This window comes from Olea europaea, unplaced genomic scaffold (genome assembly GCF_002742605.1).
Source record: "Olea europaea var. sylvestris unplaced genomic scaffold, O_europaea_v1 scaffold83, whole genome shotgun sequence".
NCBI lineage: Eukaryota > Viridiplantae > Streptophyta > Magnoliopsida > Lamiales > Oleaceae > Olea > Olea europaea.
In genome coordinates, this window is record NW_019266740.1 from 1,218,553 (window position 1) to 1,241,438 (window position 22,886).

The 22,886-nt window shown below is 47.0% G+C and overlaps 1 protein-coding gene across 1 annotated transcript; it reads left to right on the top strand.

Moving 5' to 3' along the window:
• Positions 1 to 8,201: 8,201 nt before the first annotated feature.
• Positions 8,202 to 10,508, top strand: LOC111391724. The gene is made up of 3 exons (XM_023016973.1): positions 8,202 to 8,389; positions 8,929 to 9,086; positions 9,154 to 10,508. The coding sequence occupies exons 1-3, from the start codon at positions 8,202 to 8,204 to the stop codon at positions 10,506 to 10,508; spliced, it is 1,701 nt and encodes a 566-aa protein (XP_022872741.1).
• The last annotated feature ends 12,378 nt before the right edge of the window (positions 10,509 to 22,886 follow it).

Genomic DNA, 22,886 nt, shown 5'->3' on the forward strand with positions numbered 1-22,886 from the left:
ATACATGAATATGAATAAATTTATAATAATTTTAGATTTATTAAGTGAAAATTCATTGAATCTAGGTTAATGTGAATGCTAATTAATTGATAATTAATAATACAAATTTTATAAATGATAATAATTATGTAATATTTATTACATTCGAAAAACAAAAAGTAATGTATTATTGAAATAACTGAATAATAGGGTATGAAAATTGTCCAAAAAATGATTCCTTTGGTGTGATATTTTAATATACTAGTCAAAGTTGAACGTGCATTGCACGTTATTCTAAAATACTTTATAATTGATGTAAAAGTAATATTTGGTATCAATTTGTTGAAGATTTGATGAGTCTCGAACAAATAAAATAAAATAAAATTTAGCATAGAAATTTAAGAGAGAAAAATTGTATTCAAATTGTACTCTCAAAACTCAATTTCTATTATTCAATTTTTTTGTAATGATGAAATACTATAAATGAGCAATTTTTTTATATTACATTTGATACATAAAAATTAATTCTTAATACAAAAATTTAAACACCTATTAAAATTTTTAAATACATGAATATGAATAAATTCATCTATAATAACTCTAGATTCATATAATTCAATATTTATCAAGTGAAAATTCATTGAATTTAGATTAATGTGAATGTTAATTAATTGATAATTAATAACACAAATTTCATAAACGACGATAATTATGTAGTATTTATTACATATCAAAAAACGAAAGCAAGGGGTTAAAATTGTCCAAAATATAATTCTCCCTTGATGTATCAATTTAGATTAATGTGAATGTTAATTAATTGAAAATTAATAACACAAATTTCATAAACAACAATAATTATGTAGTATTTATTACATATCGAAAAACGAAAAGTAAGGTATTATTGAAATAATTGAATTGTAGAGGGCTAAAATTGTCCAAAAAATGATTCTTCCTTGATGTGATACTTTAATATAATAATAATAGGCGTTGACCTCGAGAATTGGTCCTTCCACGTGGCCAACCAAGAGCTACTCCACGTATTCCTCCCTGCACACAATCAACAAATGGTCAGATGCACACGGTCGGGACCAGCGAGGGTGGTGGCGGCCGTATACACTCCGACGATCAAATCAGGTTTAAGTGGTCGGAACAGTACCCAGGGGTTGTGCAAATCAACGATAAGGGGGAGGAGAAAATATTTAAGCTTGCTATAGAGTGCTATGTAGTAAGAGTTTCATTACCCTTGCCTCTTGCCAAACCTTGGATATTTATAGGTGGTATGAGCTGTTGGATGTGGAACGCGTGTATACATCTAACGGTATGAGGCGTCCACTTATAGGCGTCAATCAGCTGCGTCTGTAAGGTGGGCGGATAGCTTATTTCTTCTGAGTTGAATTGACATAAAGTTGATAAGTCACATCAACTAGCCTCATGGAGACGTCAAATTAATTTATATCTTAAATGCAGGAAGGATCTTGGAACAAATCTCTTTCTGAAATTGGCAGCGAATCTTCTAACCGAGATCTACTTGGCCTCGTCCTCGGAGGGCCAGGTGCTTCGGTCAGGTCAGTATTAGGGATCGCTTGTACGTAGTAGCGCGCTACTAGGTTGCAGGCATTGCTGATATCACTTCGGAAACACTTCGGACGGGTCTTTATGAGGTCGGAATATATAGTGGTGCACCTTTCGAGGCGTATCAGATCGGAGAGTAACGGTGGTCCCCCAAGTCCAGATATGAATATTTATATCATAGGTGGACTTGCTTTCCTGACCGGACCGCGACTCGCGGGAGTTTGGGGGTTGATCTTTTGCAGTTATCGAGGTTATGATCCTTGGCAGAAGTGCAAAAGTTTCCTACGCAGCATCCGAGGCGGTAACCCACATGGGACTTCACGTCAAGTGCGTCCAAGTTTTGTAAAGTTGAGCAAGGAGCTCATCTGCCATCGGTGCGCTGACCCACAGGGCCGACGCGTTGGGAGATGGCTAAAACTTTGTAAAGTATGGGAGGGAACGCAGCGTCGGAGGCGATGACCCACAGTGGGCTTCGCGTCAGGTGCGTCCAAACTTTGTAAAGTTGAGTAAGGAGCTCATCTGCCACCGGTACGCTGACCCACAGGATCGACGCGTTGGAAGATAACTAAAACTTTGTAAAGCATGGGAGGGAACGCAGCATCCGAGGCGATAATCCACAGGGGGCTTCGCATCAGGTGCGTCCAAGTTTTGTAAAGTTGAGTGAGGAGCTCGATCCGAGGCGATTCAAACGTCAAATGATTAGACAACTGTTGTGTGTTTTCAAGGTGACAGTTGGGTGCCATATCCATTCTCCTAAAAGGCTGCTGCGGCTACTTATTATTATTGACAGCTGGTTGTAACTGAGGTGACGCGTTTTAAGCAAGCGTGAATGTCACAGCGACATCTTGGGCGTAGATCAAATCTGGCGTTTCATTTCAACGGTCTAGATTGAAGATGCGATGAAAGGCTTAGATTGATCGCATTTGAATTCGACGATGAAGATCAGATTTGTCTTTCTATAAAAGGAGAACTTTGAGTTTTTCTCAGGCTTTCTACCTTTGCGAAACAAACAATTTACATTGCTCTCAAGTCATTGGCGATTTCCAGCGTTTTCTAAGCAATTTCGGCGAGGAAGTTGAACTTCCAACGACCTTACACCATTTCCGGCTATGAAAACCTTCAAACTCGTAAGTCTTAGTACCTTTTAGGGCTTTTAAATTTTGAAAGAATGCCCTCGGAGGGAGTTCTGGTTCGAGGAGGGGGTTAGAACTAGTCAGGATAGACGAGCCCATTGTGGCGACCTCCTCAGAAATAGCCGAGGCAATAATAGGGGGAAAAATATATGGAAGCGACCGGATAGCCCAGCAGATACTTCTGCGCATTGGGGGGGCATCAGACTAACCATCCAAATTAAGAGAGGCCGACCTGGGGAGACTTAGGACAGAATATAGGATCCCTGATAGCATAGATTTGATCCTCCCCGGGCCGTAAGAGAGAGCCTGCTACCCTAGGCCGGGCTGTGTGGCCATTAGCGAGGTGATCCTTAGAGCCGGACTTAGGCTGCCAGTTCACCTATTCTTTAGGATGGTGCTTAGATCCTATGGGCTAGCCCCGACGCAGCTCAATCCAAACTCCTGGAGCCAAATGGTGGGTTCCTGGATGTTGTGAAAAGAGGCGTCATTAGGGGTGGAGATGCCCCTCTCCGTCTTTCAGACCCTTTATATACCTAAGGTTATTGCCGGGGGGATAAGACCCGGGGATGGTATTACCTTACTTCATGGGGTTCCCACACTCCATTCGTGCTCGATCTGTCGACCTCCATCAAAGAATGGAAGAGCTCGTGGTGCTGGGCTGCAGGGCGATGGGACATGATGGAGGGGGACCCCCTAGCGCCTCTTACGGTCCCGCCGAAATACTCAACACTTAGTGAGTATAGTAGTTGTTTTTTCTTATATTTCTCTTCGGTTCGAATTGTGCCTAACATTTACATTTCCTTTGTAGGTGCTCTTCCTCGGTGCGAGCTGTCATCCGAGGACTTTGAAACCATCTGCATCATCTATCAGCTGCCTCATAAGAAGAGGTCTTACCATAGGCTGATCCAAAAGAACATCCACTTCATTACTTACGATCTGATGGCATCCTAAGGTAACTGGACCGAAGTCTTTACTTTTTATTCTGAACTCTCAACACTTGTATTAATTCCTCATTCACTCTTTGCAGACAACTTTAATAAGAAGATGCCGGTGTGCCCCGACTTTAAGACCATCTAGAAGATGATGGCAGAGGCACGGGCATTGAAGGCCTCTTCCTCCTCGTACAAAAAGCAAATGGAGGATTTGGTGGAAGCCAGTAAGAGGCTTCAGCCTCCGACGGAGGAGGAGGTACCGAAGGACCCGTAGGCTGACCTTCGGAGGAAGGGTAAGAGGAGTGCTGCCCTTCCAAAACGCTCAACTGTGGCGAGGCCACCCCCTGCTCTGAGGCAGACCACAATTCCTATCGGGGTGGCCATTCCGAAGAAGAGGCCCGCCCCAACTGAGCCTGCCACTGCCTCGGCCACAACACCCCTCGCTGTCGTGCCAATTGATCAAGTGTCGGGACAGCAGAAGAGGAAGAGGCCCCGTCCCTCTAAGGAGGTCGACTTTCTGGGCACAAACCCGGAGGAGCCTGTAAGGAAAGTTTTGGAGGCTCTTCCTCCAGAAACAGCTACGGTGGCGGTGGCGGTGGCGGTGGTCCACAGTAAATATTGGACTGAGGAGTGGAGGGACCACACCGCCTCCTGCACAGCTGAGGATTTGGTGGCTGCGAATAGCGCCTGCGTGGCTCAGGCCCTGAGTACAAGCATCCAGTTTGAGGGCTTGGTAAAGGATCTGAAATCCAAGAGGGAGGACCTCGCCAAGCGCCTCGAGGAGGTGATGCACTACGGGAATGCCGTGCGAGCGGCCCAGGCCAAGGTCACGCTGGCGGAGGAGAGGAAGAAGGAAGCTGAGGCCCAGCTAACTACTGCCAAAGCAGAAGTGGAGCAGCTGAAGAAGGAGTTGTACAAGGTGGAGTGCCAAGTGGCTGCCGTGACTCGGCGGCTTGATCAAGCCAATGAGCACCACAAGCTAGACACCGAGGCTCTGGAAGCCTCCAACAAAGAGAAGGCGGAGCTGAGGCAGAAGGCAGAGGCTCAGTCGAAGGAGATTGCCTCTTTGAAGGAGGAGTTGAAGTCTGCAGGGGAGGTGGTAGTCTAGAACTTCATCGACCACTTTGAAGACCATCTCATGTATGACGACTTCGCCAATTTTTGGGCCTTATGGAGTGCCCAAAGCTTATTGGGTCGACTGAAGGAGGTGCACTCCACTTTGGACATCTCCTCATTGGAGGCAGAGTTCAGGGGACCAACTGGAGGTCGGCCCGATAGGCTTGCTGAGGAAGCTCCGGAGGCCCCGGAGGCGGCCGATGTAGAAGTCTCTCCAGCAGAGTAGGGCTACCTTTTGTAATGGCTTCGGCCCCCTTGTACTTAAATTTATTCAATGAAATGAAATTTTTGCTAAGTATTTGTGCTTTTGCTTTTTTATCTTTTCTATCTGTTCATACTTGTATGAATGACAAGCGTCGGAGTAATTGCCTCGTAACAGTAGCCAGTTAATAACTGCGGACCGGACCACTCAAGTTAATATAAGTTGAATCACTTAAGCGAGTATGAAGTGACTCTTAATGCTAACCTGTTAATAATTTGAGATCAGACACTTAAGTTAATATGAAACGGACCATTTAAGCAAACATGAAGAGCCCTTAACGTTAATCAGCTAATAATTGAAGATCGGATCGCTTAAATGAACCTATTGAAGGACTGAGGAAACTATTTACCAAGGTAATTCCAGCACTTAGGGAAGTTAAAACTGAGATCAGATCAGAACAATCGATTCATTATATCATATTGAGATCAGATCGGAACAAAGTCTCATCATTGATAGTACTTCCTCAAGTGTTCGATGTTCCACTGATGAGGCAGCGCCTTTCCTGCCATATCTTCGATTTCGAAGGTACCAGGTCGGGATTCCCTACGGATGCGGTAAGGGCTTTCCCAGTTCGGGCCAAACACTCCTGACCCGGTTGGTTTTGAAGATTGGAAGACTCTTCTGAGGACCAGGTCGCCCAGGCGAAGAGTTCTGTTTCTGACCTTGGAGTTGTAATAGCGGGTCATCTTTCGATGATACTTTGCCAAGTTCACTTGGGAGGTTTCTCTCCTTTTCTCAAGGAGGTGTAGTTCGCTTATTCGAGCCTCGTCGTTGCTGATCTCATTGAAATGTATCCGTCGATTTGATGGGACCCCGGCTTCGACCGGACTCATGGCCTCGGCTCTGTAGGTCATAGAAAATGGTGTTTCACCGGTTGCAGTCCAACAAAAAGTCCTAATAGCCCAAAAGACGTGGGGGAGTTCGTCAACCCAGGCCCCTTTTGAGGTATCAAGTTTCCTTTTCAGGGTGTGTTTGATAGTCTTGTTCACTGCTTCAACTTGCCCATTCGCTTGGGGGTGATGAGGTGTCAAGAAGTTCTTCTTTATGCCCAGTTCGTCGCATAAGTCTCGCATCTTCCTGTTATCGAACTGCCTTCCATTATTAGACACCAAGGAGTGGGGAATACCGAATCTACAAATGATATTTTTCCAGACGAATTTGGTAGTATTAGTCTCGGTAATCCTGGCAAGGGGTTCAGCCTCGACCCACTTAGTGAAGTAGTCAATGGCGACAATGGCAAAAGTTGCACTTCCTCTCCCTTTTGGGAGTGGACCAATGAAGTCAATGTCTCACTTGGCGAACGGCTAAGGGCTGGTTACTGTTGACCCCAAAAAGTGCGCCAACAGATGCCGGTCCCACCTGCGCTTGCGTGGGCGAAATTCCAACACGCTAAGACACGTGGACGGTCTGAACGAGCGGTTCAAAGGGGGCGTGGGAGTAGCCCAACGACGGGGGACGGTGACGTTCGGAATCCGGCGGGTTATTCATAATCCGGTTGTACAATAATTACCAACCGGCGCTCGTAAATGTATGTGTAAAAGTGTATCAATTCGATTTATATATTGCAAGTAACTGAGAGAGTTGAGTAAATGTAGTCTTTTTGTATTGATTCTTGCATTAGCCCTTTGACATTATACAATGGGGGTATTTATAGTGATGCATATGGAATGGGGGCCCTTGGATGAAGTGGCACGTGGCCTCATCTTCTCAGTTTAAATGTCTGTCCTTAGGCATGGGATTTGACTTGCTAGCTTACGGCGCATTTATTGCTTGTGCAGAACCTCCATGCTAGTGACAAGACTTGACATTTATGCTCATGACAAACATTCCATCAATCATTCAAATAAGATCTGTGCAGGCGATCCCTTGGGAGAAGTGACCATGGAGGATGTTTCCTTGTGGTTGAGGCTCGCGCATCAACTTCGGGGCTTCGTCTATTCGAGGACCTCAGCTACAACAAAGAGCTTCCATGCCTCGGGCCATGGGCCTCGGTTAGAAGCAGTTCGGGTGTAACCCACCTCGACAATGTGGGCCACCTCGACAGGAATCAAACGTGGATCAGGATGAGTGGCCCACTAGCCCAGGCGGATCGGACAGGTGTGACAACACGCAACAATAGTCCCCCAAGTCCAAGTATGATCATTAATGTAATGCGTGGACTTTAATGGAGTAAAAGTTGAAAGAATTTTTGAATTTTTTGAACCCCCAAATAATAGTCCCCCAAGTCCAAGTATAGATATTTATATCATGGTTGGACTTAGAGAAGTTTTGCTGTAGGTGGGTGTGAAGATGCCGAGGTGGTTGGGAAACCGAACCTGCGAGGCTTGAATGCTGAATGCGTCTGAAGAAGCCGAGGTGGTTGGGAAACCGAACCTGCGAGGCTTGAATGCTGAATGCGTCTGAAGATATGAGGAAGCCGAGGTGGTTGGGAAACCGAACCTGCAAGGCTTGAATGCTGAATGCGTCTGAAGAAGCCAAGGTGGTTGGGAAACCGAACCTGCGAGGCTTGAATGCTGAATGGCATATGAGGAAGCCGAGGTGGTTGGGAAACCGAACCTGCGAGGCTTGAATTCTGAATGCGTCTGAAGAAGCCGAGGTAGTTTGGAAAATCGAACTTGCGAGGCTTGAATGCTGAATGCGTCTGAAGAAGCCGAGGTGGTTGGGAAACCGAACCTGCGAGGCTTGAATGCTGAATGGCATATGAGGAAGCCGAGGTCCAATGGTGATTATTGTGCTTTGGTCTCTGTGCCAATGATTTGATGTTTTGTGCTTATTTTCGAGGAAAGGTAGCTGAACCGTTACGACTTCCAAGGTGCTGGCGCCGTCGAATTAAAAATGCAATTATGAGAGCAGCTGGTGTTTCTAGAAGCAGACGCGCTGGAGAGGTGTGTGTGAGGTACGCATAGATAGGAGGCGTAGGATTTCAAAACTGTTTGAATTCAACGCCTCGGATTGGATCTGAAACGGAGGGCTTGGATTGACTGAGATTTGATCTGACGGGTGGTGTTCGTCTCGGACCTTTATAAAAGGCGAGAAAATCCCACTTTCCAGAAATTTTGAACACTTTGCATTCTCAAATTCTCTCAAATTTCCCATTTTCCGGCGTCGAGGTTGTTTGCGATTAGATTCCGACCGGTCTCCGTTTGTGTTGAACTCTTTTAGGTATTGTTTGCATAAAAAACCGTTGTTATTCTTTGTCCTTAAACAATGGAGTCCACTTCGGGTAGGGAACTTGTCACAGTAGCGTCTTTAGACCATGGGGTAGGTCATGGGGGGACGTCCGAGGTGGATAGGTATGCCATGGCTGAGGAGGACGTGGATTATACCCAGGAGTGGGGGGCTTCTAGAGTGCCCTCAAACATGACGGGGAAGAGGTTGGGGGTGCTTAGGGAGAGGTACAGTGTGCCTCATAACATAGAGATGTTAGTCCCCGAACCGAACGAGCGGGCCTGCTATCCGAGGCCCGGCTGCGTGGCCGTGAGTGAATACCTGTTCAAAGCAGGTATGCGTCTTCCTTTGCACCCCTTCTTTAGGGCTGTGCTTAGGAAATTTATGCTGTCGTCGACCCAGGTTCTGCCGAATGGGTGGAGCCAGCTGGTCGGCTCGTACTTCCTGTGGAAGGAAGTTTCACTTGGGGAGGACATACCCCTTCATGTCTTCATGACCCTATTCCAGCCCCGGGTAATTGGGAAGGAGTCAAGGGGGTGGTACTACCTCACGCCTTGGGGGGCTCACGCACGCTTTGTAGTGGGACTTCCTTCCTCTATCAAGGGGTGGAAGGAGTCCTGGTTCTGGGTGCGAGGTAAATGGCAGGCAGTGGAGGGTGACAAAGCCCTGTCATGCATAGTGCCGACCCAGTACTACGAAGCTCGTGAGTCTCCCGACCTCTGCTCGTGTTTTGAAATCAGAGTATTTACTTGTCTAACTGTTGAAGGTTCGTCTTTGCAGATAGTAGTACGAGGTTCGAGCTCAGCAGGGAGGAATTTGAGGTGATAGAGGATATTTACAAGAGGCCTCTGAAGCTTCGGTACTTCGATCACCTAATTGACAGAAGCAGATACTTCTTTGACTTCGGGCTGATGGCATCCAGAGGTATGGGGCTCCAACACTTGATGTTTAACTTGAATGTTTCTTGTGCTGATGCTGATCTATGGTGCAGATAAATTCAAGAAGAGGGAGTACCCAGCTCCAGACATGGCCTCCATCCTGAAGGCCACTTCTACTGCAAAGGCGAGGCCCCTGAAGCCCGAGTCTAGTGGAGCAAAGGAAGTTCGAGGCAGGGTTGAGCGCCTGTCAAAGGACTGCACTCCTAGGGCCATGGAGGAGGCATCTACTCAGAGGCCAGAGAAGCCCAAGGAGAAAGTCCCTGAGGAGACTAAGAAGAGGAAACTGGTGCACATCTCCAGCTCAGCTGGCAAGTTCGGGACTTCAGTGTCCCATAGGGCAGAACAGACCGGTGAGCCAAAGCTCCTTGCTGCAGCCTCTAAAGCCATCAAAATAGAGATGGTAAGAGAGGTGGAGGCTGAAGAGGCCAGAGAAGAGGCTGCAAGGAGAGCTGCGGAAGCCGCCGAAGAGGAGGCGACGAAGGAGAGGCCGGTTCGGGAGAAGGGGAAGTCTCCTAACTTCCTAGCTGGGAAGGAGGATGAGCTGGACCCAGCCTTGGTGGAGGCCCTCCCTGAGGAAATCAAAGGTACCACCGAGAGCTTTTACAAGTTCTGGACGGAGAGGTGGCAGCTTCATGCCTCGTCTTGTGATGCCGCCGACCTTACAAGGGCACTGGTGAGCCAAAGCGCCCGGACCTTTGGCCTCGCGCTTGAATGTAGGGAGGCATTAAGTGAATTTCAGACAAGGACTCACGCCTCAGAGGGGAAGGCTGCCTCCATTGCAGAGGAAGTCAAAGCTGCTAAGGCCGAGGCTGAAGAAGCCAAAGCTCAGAGGGTTGAAGAAGCGACGAAGCTCGAGTCTGCCTTGACTCAAATTGAGGCCCTAAAGAGGGAAGTATTTGAGTCACAGTGCGAGGTGGCCTTCCTGAAAAAGAAGGTGGAGGTCTCCAATGAGTACCAAAAGGTGACTGCTGAGGCTCTGGAGCAGGCAAATCTCGCCTTGGCCGGCGCTCGTGATGCCAATCAGTTTCTCGAAGGCCAGGCGAAGTGGTATATGAACGACGCCTCGGTTGCTAGAGAAGAGGCCCGGACGGCAGCGGAAGAGGCGGTGAAGGCATACATCGCCAATTTCCACACTATAGAGGAGTATAAAAGCTTCAGCGCGTACTGGAGGAACTTCGCCTATGCCGAAGTGCTGGAGAGGGCAGAGGAGCTTTATCCCAACTTGGACCTGGCACAACTTAGGTCCGAGTTTCTGGATGAGGTTCCTCAGACCCCAGCTGAGGAGGTGCAGGGTGACGAGGCAGCTGATGCCGAAGCCCCAAATGCTGAGGCAGGGGAAACAACCACTGATGCCCAGGTTGCCGAACCCCCAAGTGCTGAGGCGCCTCCTTCATCCAGCCAGGCTTAGATTAGGTTTTCCTTTTCAGTACTTTGTGTAATGGCCAGAGGCCCTCCTTTGTAATCCCTTTTGAATATTAATATAATGTTTTTCTTCCTTCATTGCTGTCCTTTATCCAAGTTTTTATGCCTCATTTGAACAAACGAGCTGGAAGTTGGTAAGAGCACGCACTAAATAACTTTAACTTGGTACTTTGACTTTAATCAGTCAACTGTATGGGCCTTGGACTTAAGAGAATGAACATAACTTAAGGAGATGAACCGTGCGGGCCTCGGACTTAAGAAAATGAACATAACTTAAGGAGATGAACTGTTGGAGCCTCGAACTTAAGAAAATGAACATAACTTAAGGAGATGAACTGTTGGAGCCTCGGGTTTAAGGTTGTGGCCTCTCCCCTTGGCGTTCAGCAAGGCCAAAAGGGAGGCATGTGCTAGAGCCTCGGAGTCCAAGTGAGGTGGCCCAGTCGTGGGTCTCGAGCCTCTTCTCCGAGGTTACGACGCATCCCAGACATGGTGGATGGTGCAGCCATGTTGAGGCTTCTCCCCTTGGCGTTCGGCAAGGCCAAAAGGGAGGCATGTGCTAGAGCCTCGCAGTTCAAGCGAGGTGGCCCAGTGGTGGGTTCCGAGCCTCTCCTCCGAGGTTACGACGCATCCCAGACATGGTGGATGGTGCAGCCATGTTGAGGCTTCTCCCCTTCGCGTTCAGCAAGGCTAAAAGGGAGGCATGTGCTAGAGCCTCGGAGTTCAAGCGGGTGGCCCAGTGGTGGGTCCCGAGCCTCTCCTCTGAGGTTACGACGCATCCCAGACATGGTGGATGGTGCAGCCATGTTGAGGCTTCTCCCCTTGGCGTTCAGCAAGGCCAAAAGGGAGGCATGTGCTAGAGCCTCGGAGTTCAAGCGAGGTGGCCCAGTGGTAGGTCCCGAGCCTCTCCTCCGAGGTTACGACGACATTCCTGCCTACTTTCAGCACCTTGGACAGATCTCGAGGGTCGGCCGAGAAGCTCTCAAGTTCCTCTACAGGGGATGCTTGAGGCTCATGTTCCATTATGCGGGGGTCGATCTCATCAACGATCGGCGCCTCCTGCATAAGGGGTGTGTCAATCATATCAACATCTTCCTGGTCAGTGGGAGCATCACCTAGGACATCCGCCATGACCACATCAGCCATGATCACGTGGACGTCTCGGGGCTCTACCTTCTTAATGGAGCTCAGATAACACTCTCGCGAACCTCTTTGGTCGCCTTTCACCATTGCCACCCCATTTTCTGTTGGGAATTTCATGCATAGGTGGTGGATGGAGGTGACCGCTCCCAATTCTTTTAGGGCCGGTCTACCCAAGACTCCGTGGTAAGCCGACCAACTGTCGACTACGAGAAATTCCATAAAGTTCATTGTAGTTTGAGGAGATTCTCCCATCTCCACTGCCAGTGTTATCTTTCCTCTCAGAGTAATGCTATCTCCGGTAAATTCGTACAATGGAGTGGTGGTGGGTGTCAATTGATGGTCCAATATCATCTTGTCAAAGGTGGACCCGAATAAGATGTTGACGGAGCTATCGTTGTCGACTAGCATTCGTTTGAGCCCATTTCGGGCTATGACCGCCCTCACTACCAGCGCATCGCAGTGGGGGTAATGAACTCCTTCGGCGTCTTCCTGGGTGAAGACAATGGGTGGTGCTTGGTTTCTTCGGGAGCTATTATCCACAATGTAACTTGTCAGAGGGGGGTGCTTAGCCTCTCTAGCATAGTTTCTTTTGGCGTTCCGTGTTTCACCGCCAACATAAGGGCCTCCAAATATGGTATCTATCTCGTGGATAGGGGCCTCATCTTGAGCTTGCCTGTTTCTTTGGTGTCTACGCCCTTCCCTGGGCCTCTCCGTGTCTTGCTCTCTTCGCCTCGGGGAGACATCCCTTTGACGAGGAGCGGCCGCCTCACGTCCATGTCGGTTGTCTTGCCTGGACGAGGGCCTGTTCGCCTGGGACGAGTTGTCTTTCCCTGGCGGGTTCCTGCCGGGAGCAGTGTGCATAGTCTCTGCAATCCGCGGTGTCGTGCCCGTAGGACCTATGGTGCAAACAGTATCCAGGGAGGTTCGGATTGGACCTATTTCTAGGTGCAAAATCTCGACCTCGGCCTCTCTCTCTACGGGGTCCCTGTTGGGCCTGTATCTGATGTGGGTCAGCGGTTGGGTTGACATCCTCATACTCTAAGGTTGGTACCGCGTTCAGAGTTGTGGTGCCCAGGGCTTGGCCGGAGTTCTCATTTCCAGGTCGGTTCATCTGGTAGTCCATGAGGTGAGAGGTCGGCCCCCTACCTCGCTGTCTCTGTGGAGGTGGAAGGCCCCTGCTTGCCCTGTTTCTATGCTCAATCAATTCTTCATTGATTATCTCCCTTCTTATCATCTCTAGTAGGGCGTCATAGGTGGTTGGGTCTTGATTCTGCACATCCCTCTAGAATAGGGTGTTCATGTTCAATCCTCCTCTCAATGCAGATAGTGCTTCCCTGTCGGTGGCTTGTACACAGTAGGTCATCTCGTCGGTGAAGCGAGATAGGAAGCTTTTCAAGGACTAACCATGCGCCTGTCTCATATCTTGAAGACGCTGAATGGGGGCCTCTCCTTCCTTGCTCACTGCAAACCTCTTCAAGAAGGTAGTTTTGAACTCGGGCCAGCTTCGGATGCTCCCAGATGGCAACCTACTATACCAGATTTCAGCCGCTCCACTGAGAGTTAAGTGGAATGCTCTGCACTTCACAGCTGGGGTGGAGCCCCTCAGGCTCATGTGAGTTTTGTAAGCGTTGAGGTGCTTTTCTGGGTCACCTCTCCCATCATACTTTGGTATTTTCGGCATGACATAGTGGCTCGGGACCTGGGTATCTCTTAGTTCTCTTGAGAATGGCAGGTTCTCATCATCATCGTCCAAGTCACAGGACCTCTGCTACTCATCAGAATCGTAATCTTCGGCCTTGTACCTAGGTTGTTGGTGAGAGGGTCCTAGCCGGTTCCTAGCCTCTTCCTCCCTCCTTTGCGACCTACTTCTAGGCGGGACAGCACGGGGGGCATTTTCATGCCTTTTCTCCGGCTGTTGGGGCATCGGAGGAGGAGGCTATGGCCTCGTCCGAGGCTGCTGAGCCTGCTGTTGACTGGGCCTTGGTTTGGCATGGCTGATTCTGTCAAAAACACTTCCTGCTCTCCTGTCTTGGGTCTTGCTCATACGGAGGTGGAAAGTTATAATGGCTCATTTGGACCTCGGAGGGTCGGCCAGATGCATAGTTGGAGGAAATGTCAACTCCCACTTCCCTCTCGAATGGACTTTCACCTCGGCCATAGTCTGGCGAGGCAGCCCTATGACTTTGGACCTCGTCCTCTTGTTGATAGTGCCCATGGGGGGCATATGGAGGGATAGGAAAACCTCCTTGGCCTTGCATCTGGGCCATGAGCTCCCTCATGGCCAAGTTTTGGTTGAATATATCCCTCATGTTGGCTGCCATAGTAGCCATTTCTCTTGATAGTCGTGCCGTCGCACGCATCCCACCTCTCCTTTGGTGGTGGTGGAGCCTCTGCCGAGCTGCTGGGGCAGCAGGCTGGGGAGGCACATTCGTATTTTCTCTTACCCTCCTTGGGGGAGTATCTTCGTTAGAACTCATTTTTTCCTTTATCAAACTTAGATTTCTCCAAGTGGTAGGGGTTCCTCCTGTTCTCTTTCGAGAACAAATCCTTTTTCTAGGGGGGTTGCCCAAATGTTTTTTTTTTTTAGCAAGCTTTTACCACAAGGTTGCTCGTGGTTATGGTAAGTATTCCCACAAACGGCGCCAATCTGTTGATCCCAAAAAGTGCGCCAACAGATGCCGGTCCCACCTGCGCTTGCGTGGGCGAAAGTCCAACAAGCTAAGACACGTGGACGGTCTGAACGAGCGGTTCAAAGGGGGCGTGGGAGTAGCCCAACGACGCGGGACGGTGACGTTCGGAATCCGGCGGGTTATTCGTAATCCGGTTGTACAATAATTACCAACCGGCGCTCGTAAATGTATGTGTAAAAGTGTATGAATTTGATTTATATATTGCAAGTAACTGAGAGAGTTGAGTAAATGTAGTCTTTTTGTATTGATTCTTGCATTAGCCCTTTGACATTATACAATGGGGGTATTTATAGTGATGCATATGGAATGGGGGCCCTTGGATGAAGTGGCACGTGGCCTCATCTTCTCAGTTTAAATGTCTGTCCTTAGGCATGGGATTTGACTTGCTAGCTTACGGCGCATTTATTGCTTGTGCAGAACCTCCATGCTAGTGACAAGACTTGACCTTTATGCTCATGACAAACATTCCATCAATCATTCGAATAAGATCTGTGCAGGCGATCCCTTGGGAGAAGTGACCATGGAGGATGTTTCCTTGTGGTTGAGGCTCGCGCATCAACTTTGGGGCTTCGTCCATTCGAGAACCTCAGCTACAACAAAGAGCTTCCACGCCTCGGGCCACGGGCCTCGGTTAGAAGCAGTTCGGGTGTAACCCACCTCGGCAATGTGGGCCACCTCGGCAGGAATGCCACGTGGATCAGGATGAGTGGCCCACTGGCCTAGGCGGATAGGACAGGTGTGACAACACGCAACAGTTACTACGGAGAGGCTCTGAGCTGGCTGTCTTTGTATGTTCGAGAGGCGCTGGCACTTGTCACATTTCTGGGCAAACTGGCAAGCATCCCTTTTAAGGGTCGGCCAGAAGTAGCATTGACGGAGAACCTTATGTGCCAGAGCCGTTCCTCCGGAGTGATTTCAGCAGATTCCTTCATGGATTTCCCTGAGTATGTATGTGGCCTCTTCGCCTCCTACGCATCGAAGAAGCGGCGAGGCGAAACCTCTCTTGTAAAGGGTATCTTCTTGTAGGACGAAGTGCGCAGTCCTTCTTCTTAACTTCCTCGCCTCGCCTCTAGAAGCAGGCAGTGTTTGCTCCTTTAGGTAGGCGATGATGGGCTGCATTCATAATGGAGTGCCTTCTATCCAGAGCATCTCTTCACCTTTGAAGGTGGAGGGCTTTGATAAGTGCTCAATAGGGACGACGTTTAGCAGCTCTGAATCTATGCTGCTGGCCAATTTAGAAAGGGCGTCTGCATTTGCATTCTCTAGACGGGGGACTTGAGTCAGTTCGAACCTTTCAAAATAAGGAATTATGTCCAGAATCAACTTCAAGTACGCAATCACGCTACCATCTTTGGCTGCGAAGTTTCCATTGACCTGATTTACTATAAGCTGAGAGTCACTGTTTGCCAGGAGCCTCCTGACCCACATCTCCTTAGCGAGTCTAAGACCTGCCGGAAGGGCCTCATATTCAGCAGCGTTGTTCGAGGCTTTGAAACCGAATCTCACCGCAATTTAGCTTGTGGCCTTCCGGGCTTTCCAATACAATCCCTGCCCCTGTGCCAGCCTCTCCTGAGGACCCATCTACGAATAGTTTCCACGTGGGGGGCTCGTCCGGTTCCATTATCGCCTCCATTTCTGGGGCTTTGGTAAACTCAACCACAAAATCAGTAAGGGCCTGACCTTTGATGGCGTGTCGAGGTCGGAACGTTAGATCGAACTCACTGAACTCGATTGCCCATTTTAGCAGGCGTCCTAATGCGTCTGTTTTCTGCGTTTCCTGCTTTAGTGGGAAGTTGGTGAGAACTTGTATTCAGTGGGCCTGGAAGTATGGCCTCAGTTTTCTTGAGGCCGTGATAAGGGCGAGTGCCAGTTTCTCCATGTCTGGGTAGCGTGTTTTCGCTGGGAGAAGTGCTTTGCTGATGTAGTACATTGGCAATTGGTGCTCATTTTCTTCTTTGATTAGGACTGCGCTGATCGCTACGTCCGAAACCGCTAGGTACAGCAGTAGAGACTCATCCGGTTGAGGTTTTGATAAGAGGGGCGCCTCTCTAAGGTGCTTTTTTAGAGCCTCGAAGGATTCTTCACACTCCGAAGTCTATTGAAATTTCTTTCCTTATTTCAGCACATTGAAGAAAGGCAAGCTTTTATTTGTGGTCTGGAAATGAAACGACTGAGTGCGACTATCCGACCGTTGAGACTTTGGACCTCCTTCGATTTCTGAGGAGACCTCATTTCTAGTAAGGCCATTACTTTCACCGGATTCTCCTCAATTCCTCTCTAATTGACAATATACCCCAAGAGCTGGCCCGGTGCCACTCCAAAGATGCACTTGAGGGGATTCAATTTCATATTATACTTTCTAAGTATATGAAAAGTTTGGTCGAGGTGACTCACGTGTTCGACTGTCTGGAGGCTTTTGACCAGCATGTCGTCAACGTAGACCTCCATGATTTTGCCAATGAGTTCGGCAAACATCATGTTGACCAACCTCTGATATGTAACTCTGGCATTCTTCAGTTCGAAGGGCATGACTTTGTAGCAATACAGACCCCTGTCCATAATGAACGATGTAGCTTCCTCATCAGGTCGGAACATTGGTATCTGGTTATACCCTGAGTATGCATCCATGAAACTTAGTAGTTCATGTCCAGCAGTAGAATCCACAAGTTGATCTATTCTTGGAAGTGGGAAGCTATCTTTGGGGCACGCCTTATTTAAGTTCGTGCAGTCCACGCATACCCTTCACTTTCCATTGGGCTTCTTCACCAGGACCGGGTTGGATATCCACCTTGGATAGATGGCCTCTCTTATGAAACCACTGCGGCTAAGTTTGTTTACTTCATCTTTCAGTGCCTTGTACATTTTCGGATTGAGGGCACGCCTCTTCTGTCTATGGGGGGCATATGAGGGTTTGATATTAAGGTGATGGCAACTGATCCTAGGATCTATTCCCACCATATCTTCATGTTTCCATGCGAAGACATCCAGGTTTCCTTTCAGGAAGCTTATCATCTCTGCTTTTGCTTCAGGGGACAATGACTTTCCAATACGCAAGACCTAACTGGGGTCTTCTGGGTTGACGGGGAAAGTCACCAATTCTTCAATTGGGGTCGCATTTGGTTCAGAATCAATTATTCGGGGATCTAACTCATCAAGAGGGTGTCCTTGTTCAGGGACCTCTTCCATGTCGACGTCTTCCTCTTGTTCAGAGGTATGCCCTTATTCAGGGGCGTCGAACATTTTCACGTCCGTACTGACTTCAGCGGGTACCTCAGTTAGGATTACATTAACAGTTCGGGGTTCGTACTTTCGCAGCGAGTTTAAGTAGCATGCCCTGGAGCCCATCTGATCGCCTCGGACCGTAGCAATCCCATGTTCGGTTGGAAATTTCATGCACAAGTAGTGGATGAACGTGACAGCCCAAAGATCTTTCAGAGCGGGTCTGCCCAATACTCCATGATAAGCCAATTTGTGATCTACCACAAAAATTTGATGAAGTGCTAGGCCACTAGGGGTGTCGAACCCATTTCGACAGGCAAGGTGATCCGCCCTCGTGGGATGATGCTGTCCTCAGTGAATCCGAATAGTGGGTTGGTCATGGGGATCAACCCATGTTCAATTTGTATTTTGTCAAAAGTGGAGCCGAACAATATGTTCACAGAACTGCCATTGTCAACGAGCATGCATTTTAATCTGTTTCTAGCTACTACAGCTCTTACAACCAATGCATCACAATGGGGGTGGTGAACCCCCTTGGAGTCTTCTTGGGAGAAGGTGATTGGGATCATCCTATCTGCTGCTTGCGATTCATCGACAATGTAAGTGATCATTGGGGGGTCCTTTGCTTCCCTTGTGTAATTTCTTTGGGCATTCCTGGTGTTGCCACCGACGTGGAGTCCCCCAATGATAGTATCGATTTCCCTGATGACCTGGCTTTCAGAAAATTGAGCTTGGTTTCCCAGTCTTGATTGACCTCGGTCCCTTGATTCTCTTCTCCGAGGCGATTTTTCCCTGTGACCTCTCCCCTCACTCCTCAGGAAGGCGGATCTGCAAGGGTATTCGTTCCTGCTGGAAGGGTCAGGCTGCTTCGATCAGGACGTCGATTGGCGTCTCGGCACTCACTAGTGTCATGTCCATAGAGTTGATGGAACGTACAAAATCTTGCCCCTTCCAAGGGTCTGTTTGACCTCTTCTTCTTCTTGTTCTTGTTACCAGTTCTTCTAGATGGTCCTGCTTCGGCAGGAGCGTTATCATATGCCAACACCGGCACTGGATTCAATGTGAAGGAAGCTAGAGCCTGTCCGGAAGTGGAAGCTATTGTATGACCTGCTTGGGTCCATTGCTGAGTAACAAGGTGTGCTGCGGGTCCTCGACCTACCTGCTTCTGAGGAGGAGGGAGTCCCTGTACGGCACGGTTGTGATGATCAATCATTTCTTCACTAACAATTTCCACTCTCATCATTTCCACCAGCTCGTCATATGTGGAGGGATTTTTACTGCGGACGTCCCTCCAAAACAAAGTGTTCATGTTGAGCCCACCTTTCAGGGTTGAAAGAGCTTCTCTGTTAGTGACCTGCTCGCAGTAGGTGATTTCGTCTGTAAACCTGACGAGATAGTTTTTCAGCGTCTCCCCAGGGGCCTGCCTCATATCTTACAGGCGTTGCACTAGTGCCTCTCCTTCCCTACGTGGGAGGTACTGGTTCAAAAATACTTTCTTCAAATCTGGCCAACTTTTGATGCTTAGGGAGGAAGCCTGCTGTACCATACCTCAGCAGCCCTGCCCAGCATTAAATGGAAGGCTCTGCATTTGAAAGCAGGCGAGGCTCCCCTTAGGCTCATCCATGTCATGTACTTAGTGAGGTGCTTTTCCGGTCCCCCTTTCCTTCATACTTGGGGATCTTAGGGTGCATGAAATTTGTTGGCATTGGGAAGTTTTGGATCTCCTTTGAGAAAGGGAGATTATCATCATCATCGTCAATCTCATAAGATCGACAGGGCCCATCTGACCCTTCATCATCTTGGATGTTCTGGGGAGGTGGAGGTGCTTATCCTTGACTTCCCCAATCGACTAGGTTCCTCCTGTCTCTCCTATTTCTAGGAGGAGGTGGAGCATATTCTTGTTCGTGATCTGGACGAACTGGTCCTCTTGTTGGACGGACCCTATTGTTAGGACCCTCCCCTGTCCGATCGAAGACGCTTACCGACCTCTGTTCCTCATGTTCTTGAGGGATATTGTCCCCCACGAGTGGTTCTGATGGCTGGCTCCCTTGCACATAAGATGTGACTTTGGCGTTCATCTCCCTTTCGAGGGGATGTTCTGTGTGCCGGCTCATGTGGCGTCGGGAGTGAGATACAGGGGCTCCTCGCACTGGATAAGATCCTTGGGGCATTTGATAGCCCTGATGACCCAGGGCTTCAGAGGAGTTCATGCATTGCTATATTCTGAGCTGCGATGTCTCTCATACCTGTAGCTATCTGAGCCATTCCTTCAATGAGTATGGCTGTTCTTCCACCTCGACGACGTCGGTGATGTGGTCTCTGATGAGTAACATTGTTATGGAGTACCTCTTTTCAGAGGCCTCTCTCATGGGGTTGTCGTTTTCATGGCTATAGCTCATCCTATCTCTTTTTTCAAGGGCGGTGAGAACTTGGATTTTAACTCGACTTTGTTCTTTTTCAAGAACGTCCCCCTTTTCAAGGGTAGTTGCTAGTTTTCTGGTAACTTCTCCGATGGAAAATGCAAAACTTCGAATGGGAAGTGATTTTCCACAGATGGCGTCAATCTGTTGACCTCGAGAATCGGTCATTTCACGTGGCCAACCGAGAGTTACTCCACGTATTCCTCCCTGCGCACAATCAGCAAATGGTCAGATGTACACGGCTGGGACCAGCGAGGGTGGTGGCGGCCGTATACACTCCGACGATCAAGTCAGGTTTAAGTGGTCGGAACAGTGCCCAGGGGCTGTGCAAATCAACGATAAGGGGGAGGAGAAAATATATAAGCTTGCTATGAAGTGCTATGTAGTAAGAGTTTCATTACCTTTGCCTCTTACCAAACCTTGAGTATTTATAGGTGGTATGAGCCGTTGGATGTGGAACGCGTGTATACATCTGACGGTATAAGGCGTCCGCTCATAGGCGTCAATCAGCCGCGTCTGTAGGGTGGGTGGACAGCTTGTTTCTTCTGATTTGAATTGACATAAAGTTGATAAGTCACATCGACTAACCTCATGGAGACGTCAAATCAATTTAAACCTTATGTGCAGGAAGGATCTTGGGACAAATCTCTTTCTGAAATTGGCGACGAATCTTCTAACCGGGATCCTCGAGGACAAGGTGCTTCGGTCAGGTCAGTATTAGGGATCGCTTGTACGTAGTAGCGCGCTACTAGGTTGCAGGCATTGCTGATATCACTTCGGAAACACTTCGGACGGGTCTTTATGAGGTCGGAATATATGGTGGTGCACCTTTCGAGGCGTATCAGATCGGAGCGTAACAATAGTTATAGATTAGTACCATTGACAACGGCATTTTAGAAGCAGCAAAATGGTTACTCTTCAAATTCTGCTTTAATTTAGAGTAATTATATTGTTATTACGACTTGTGTTCGTTACACTTACACCATACATTTATACTTCTTTTTCTATTTAATAAAAAGAACGTAAGTAAATTGATTCAAATAAGTATACTCATATATATATATATATGGGCAATTGGCACAAAACGCCCCTATCTTTAAGGTTTACTGTAAAAAAAATCCCCACATTTTATTTTTTGACATTTTTGCCCTTATTTTCACATTTCTTTGCGGAAAGCATCTTTTTCACCATTTTTAATGTAAAATGACCAAAATACCCTCCTCTTTAAATAAAACCCAAAAATTAAGAAAAGAAAAATAAAGAATAAATTACAATCTTACTCTTAAGTGTTTTAAAATGTGCAAGTGAGTCTAAATAGTTATTAAAAGTCCTAATAGCACAGTTTATAGTGTGACAAATATCCCTACGTTTCAAATTGGTGAAAGGGATGTTTTCCGCAATGAAACGTGAAAATAGGGATGAAAACGCATAAAAATTTGAAAAGTTGGGACTTTTTTTGCAAGAAGTGTCAAACGTAAGGATCTTTTTTACTATTAGCCCTTATTAAAATATTAAAAATAACAAAAACTCTCTCCCCCCTCCCCCCACCTCTCTCTTCTCTTCTTCTCCAAATGGATCAATCACCTTAGAAACCAAAAAACTCCCGCAAACCACTATCCAAACTGTTGGACTACTATACCACTGAAAAGCCCTCATTTCCTTCTACACATAGCACCCAATATCCAATCTTGAAGCCTTCATGCCAATAAATTTGTTAGGAATTCCAAGCCAAAATACCCAATTCGTGAATTTAAATACTGGTGGCATCACCTATTTCGGAGAGACCCACGCCACTTCCAACACACTAATCGACTATACTCATTAGGTCGCCTTTTTTTATGGTCTTAAAATATCAACAGATAGTTCAGCGGTATGGAGGTTCGATGGTTAGTCGAAATTTTCTCACTTCTAATGTGGCATTGCCATTTTGAAAAAAAGAGAGGAGAGAGATAGTTTTTTTATTTTTATTTTTAATATTTTAATATGGTCTAATAGCAAAAAAATTCCTACGTTTGACATTTTCTTAAGGAAAATGTGCCTATGTTTCAATTTTTTTTCGTTTTCATCCCTATTTTCACGTTTCATTGCGGAAAACGTCCCTTTCACCAATTTGAAACGTAAAGACGTTTTTCACACTATAAACCAAACTTAGGGACGTTTTGTTCTATTAGGACTTTTAATAATTATTTGGACTTACTTGCAGTTTTTAAAACATTTAGGAGTAAGATTGTAATTTATTCTTTATTTTTCTTTTCTTTTTTTTGGGTTTTATTTACATGGGAGGGTATTTTAGTCATTTTACATTAAAAATGGTGAAAGTGACGTTTTTCACAAAGAAATGTGAAAATAAGGGCAAAAATGTCAAAAAATTAAAGGTGTGGACATTTTCCACAATAAACCTCAAAGATAAGGACTTTTTTTGCCAATTACCCATATATATATATCTTTTATAGAGTCTTGTAATTGTTCAAGGTCTAAAATTTCAAGAAAAGTATTGATTTCGACGTGATGTATCATAGATTGATTCAAGGGCATTAATTCTAAGAAAGACTCAATCATTGACAGCACCGGAAAAAAAAAAAAATAATAATCTGTAGATATTGTAAATAATTTATAATCTCACAAAAATTAAGAACAAAGGAAAAATGATTTCACTTCCTTCCCCGATTTTCTCACAATTATTCTCTGTTTTTTGTACAGCAAGATTTCCTTACTCTCTTAAAATCATTATTCAAGACCCTCTTAATAGTCATATTCAGAAATTAATACAAATAAACAAAGATAATTACATAAAAGTTCTCATATTTATATGTGTGCGCGTGCGCGAACCTATTTTCATCTTAATAAAAAAAAGACGAAAAAAATCCAATAGATTTAAAACTTCTTTTTTGGTAA

What these genes read in the sequence shown, in the direction of transcription:
- LOC111391724 (XM_023016973.1), top strand. Translation starts at nt 8,202, where the DNA reads ATGGAGTCCACTTCGGGTAGGGAACTTGTCACAGTAGCGTCTTTAGAC. An exon ending in TTGGGGGTGCTTAGGGAGAG is followed by an intron (nt 8,390 to 8,928) that starts GTACAGTGTGCC and finishes TAACTGTTGAAG; the next exon opens with GTTCGTCTTTGCAGATAGTA. An exon ending in CGGGCTGATGGCATCCAGAG is followed by an intron (nt 9,087 to 9,153) that starts GTATGGGGCTCC and finishes TCTATGGTGCAG; the next exon opens with ATAAATTCAAGAAGAGGGAG.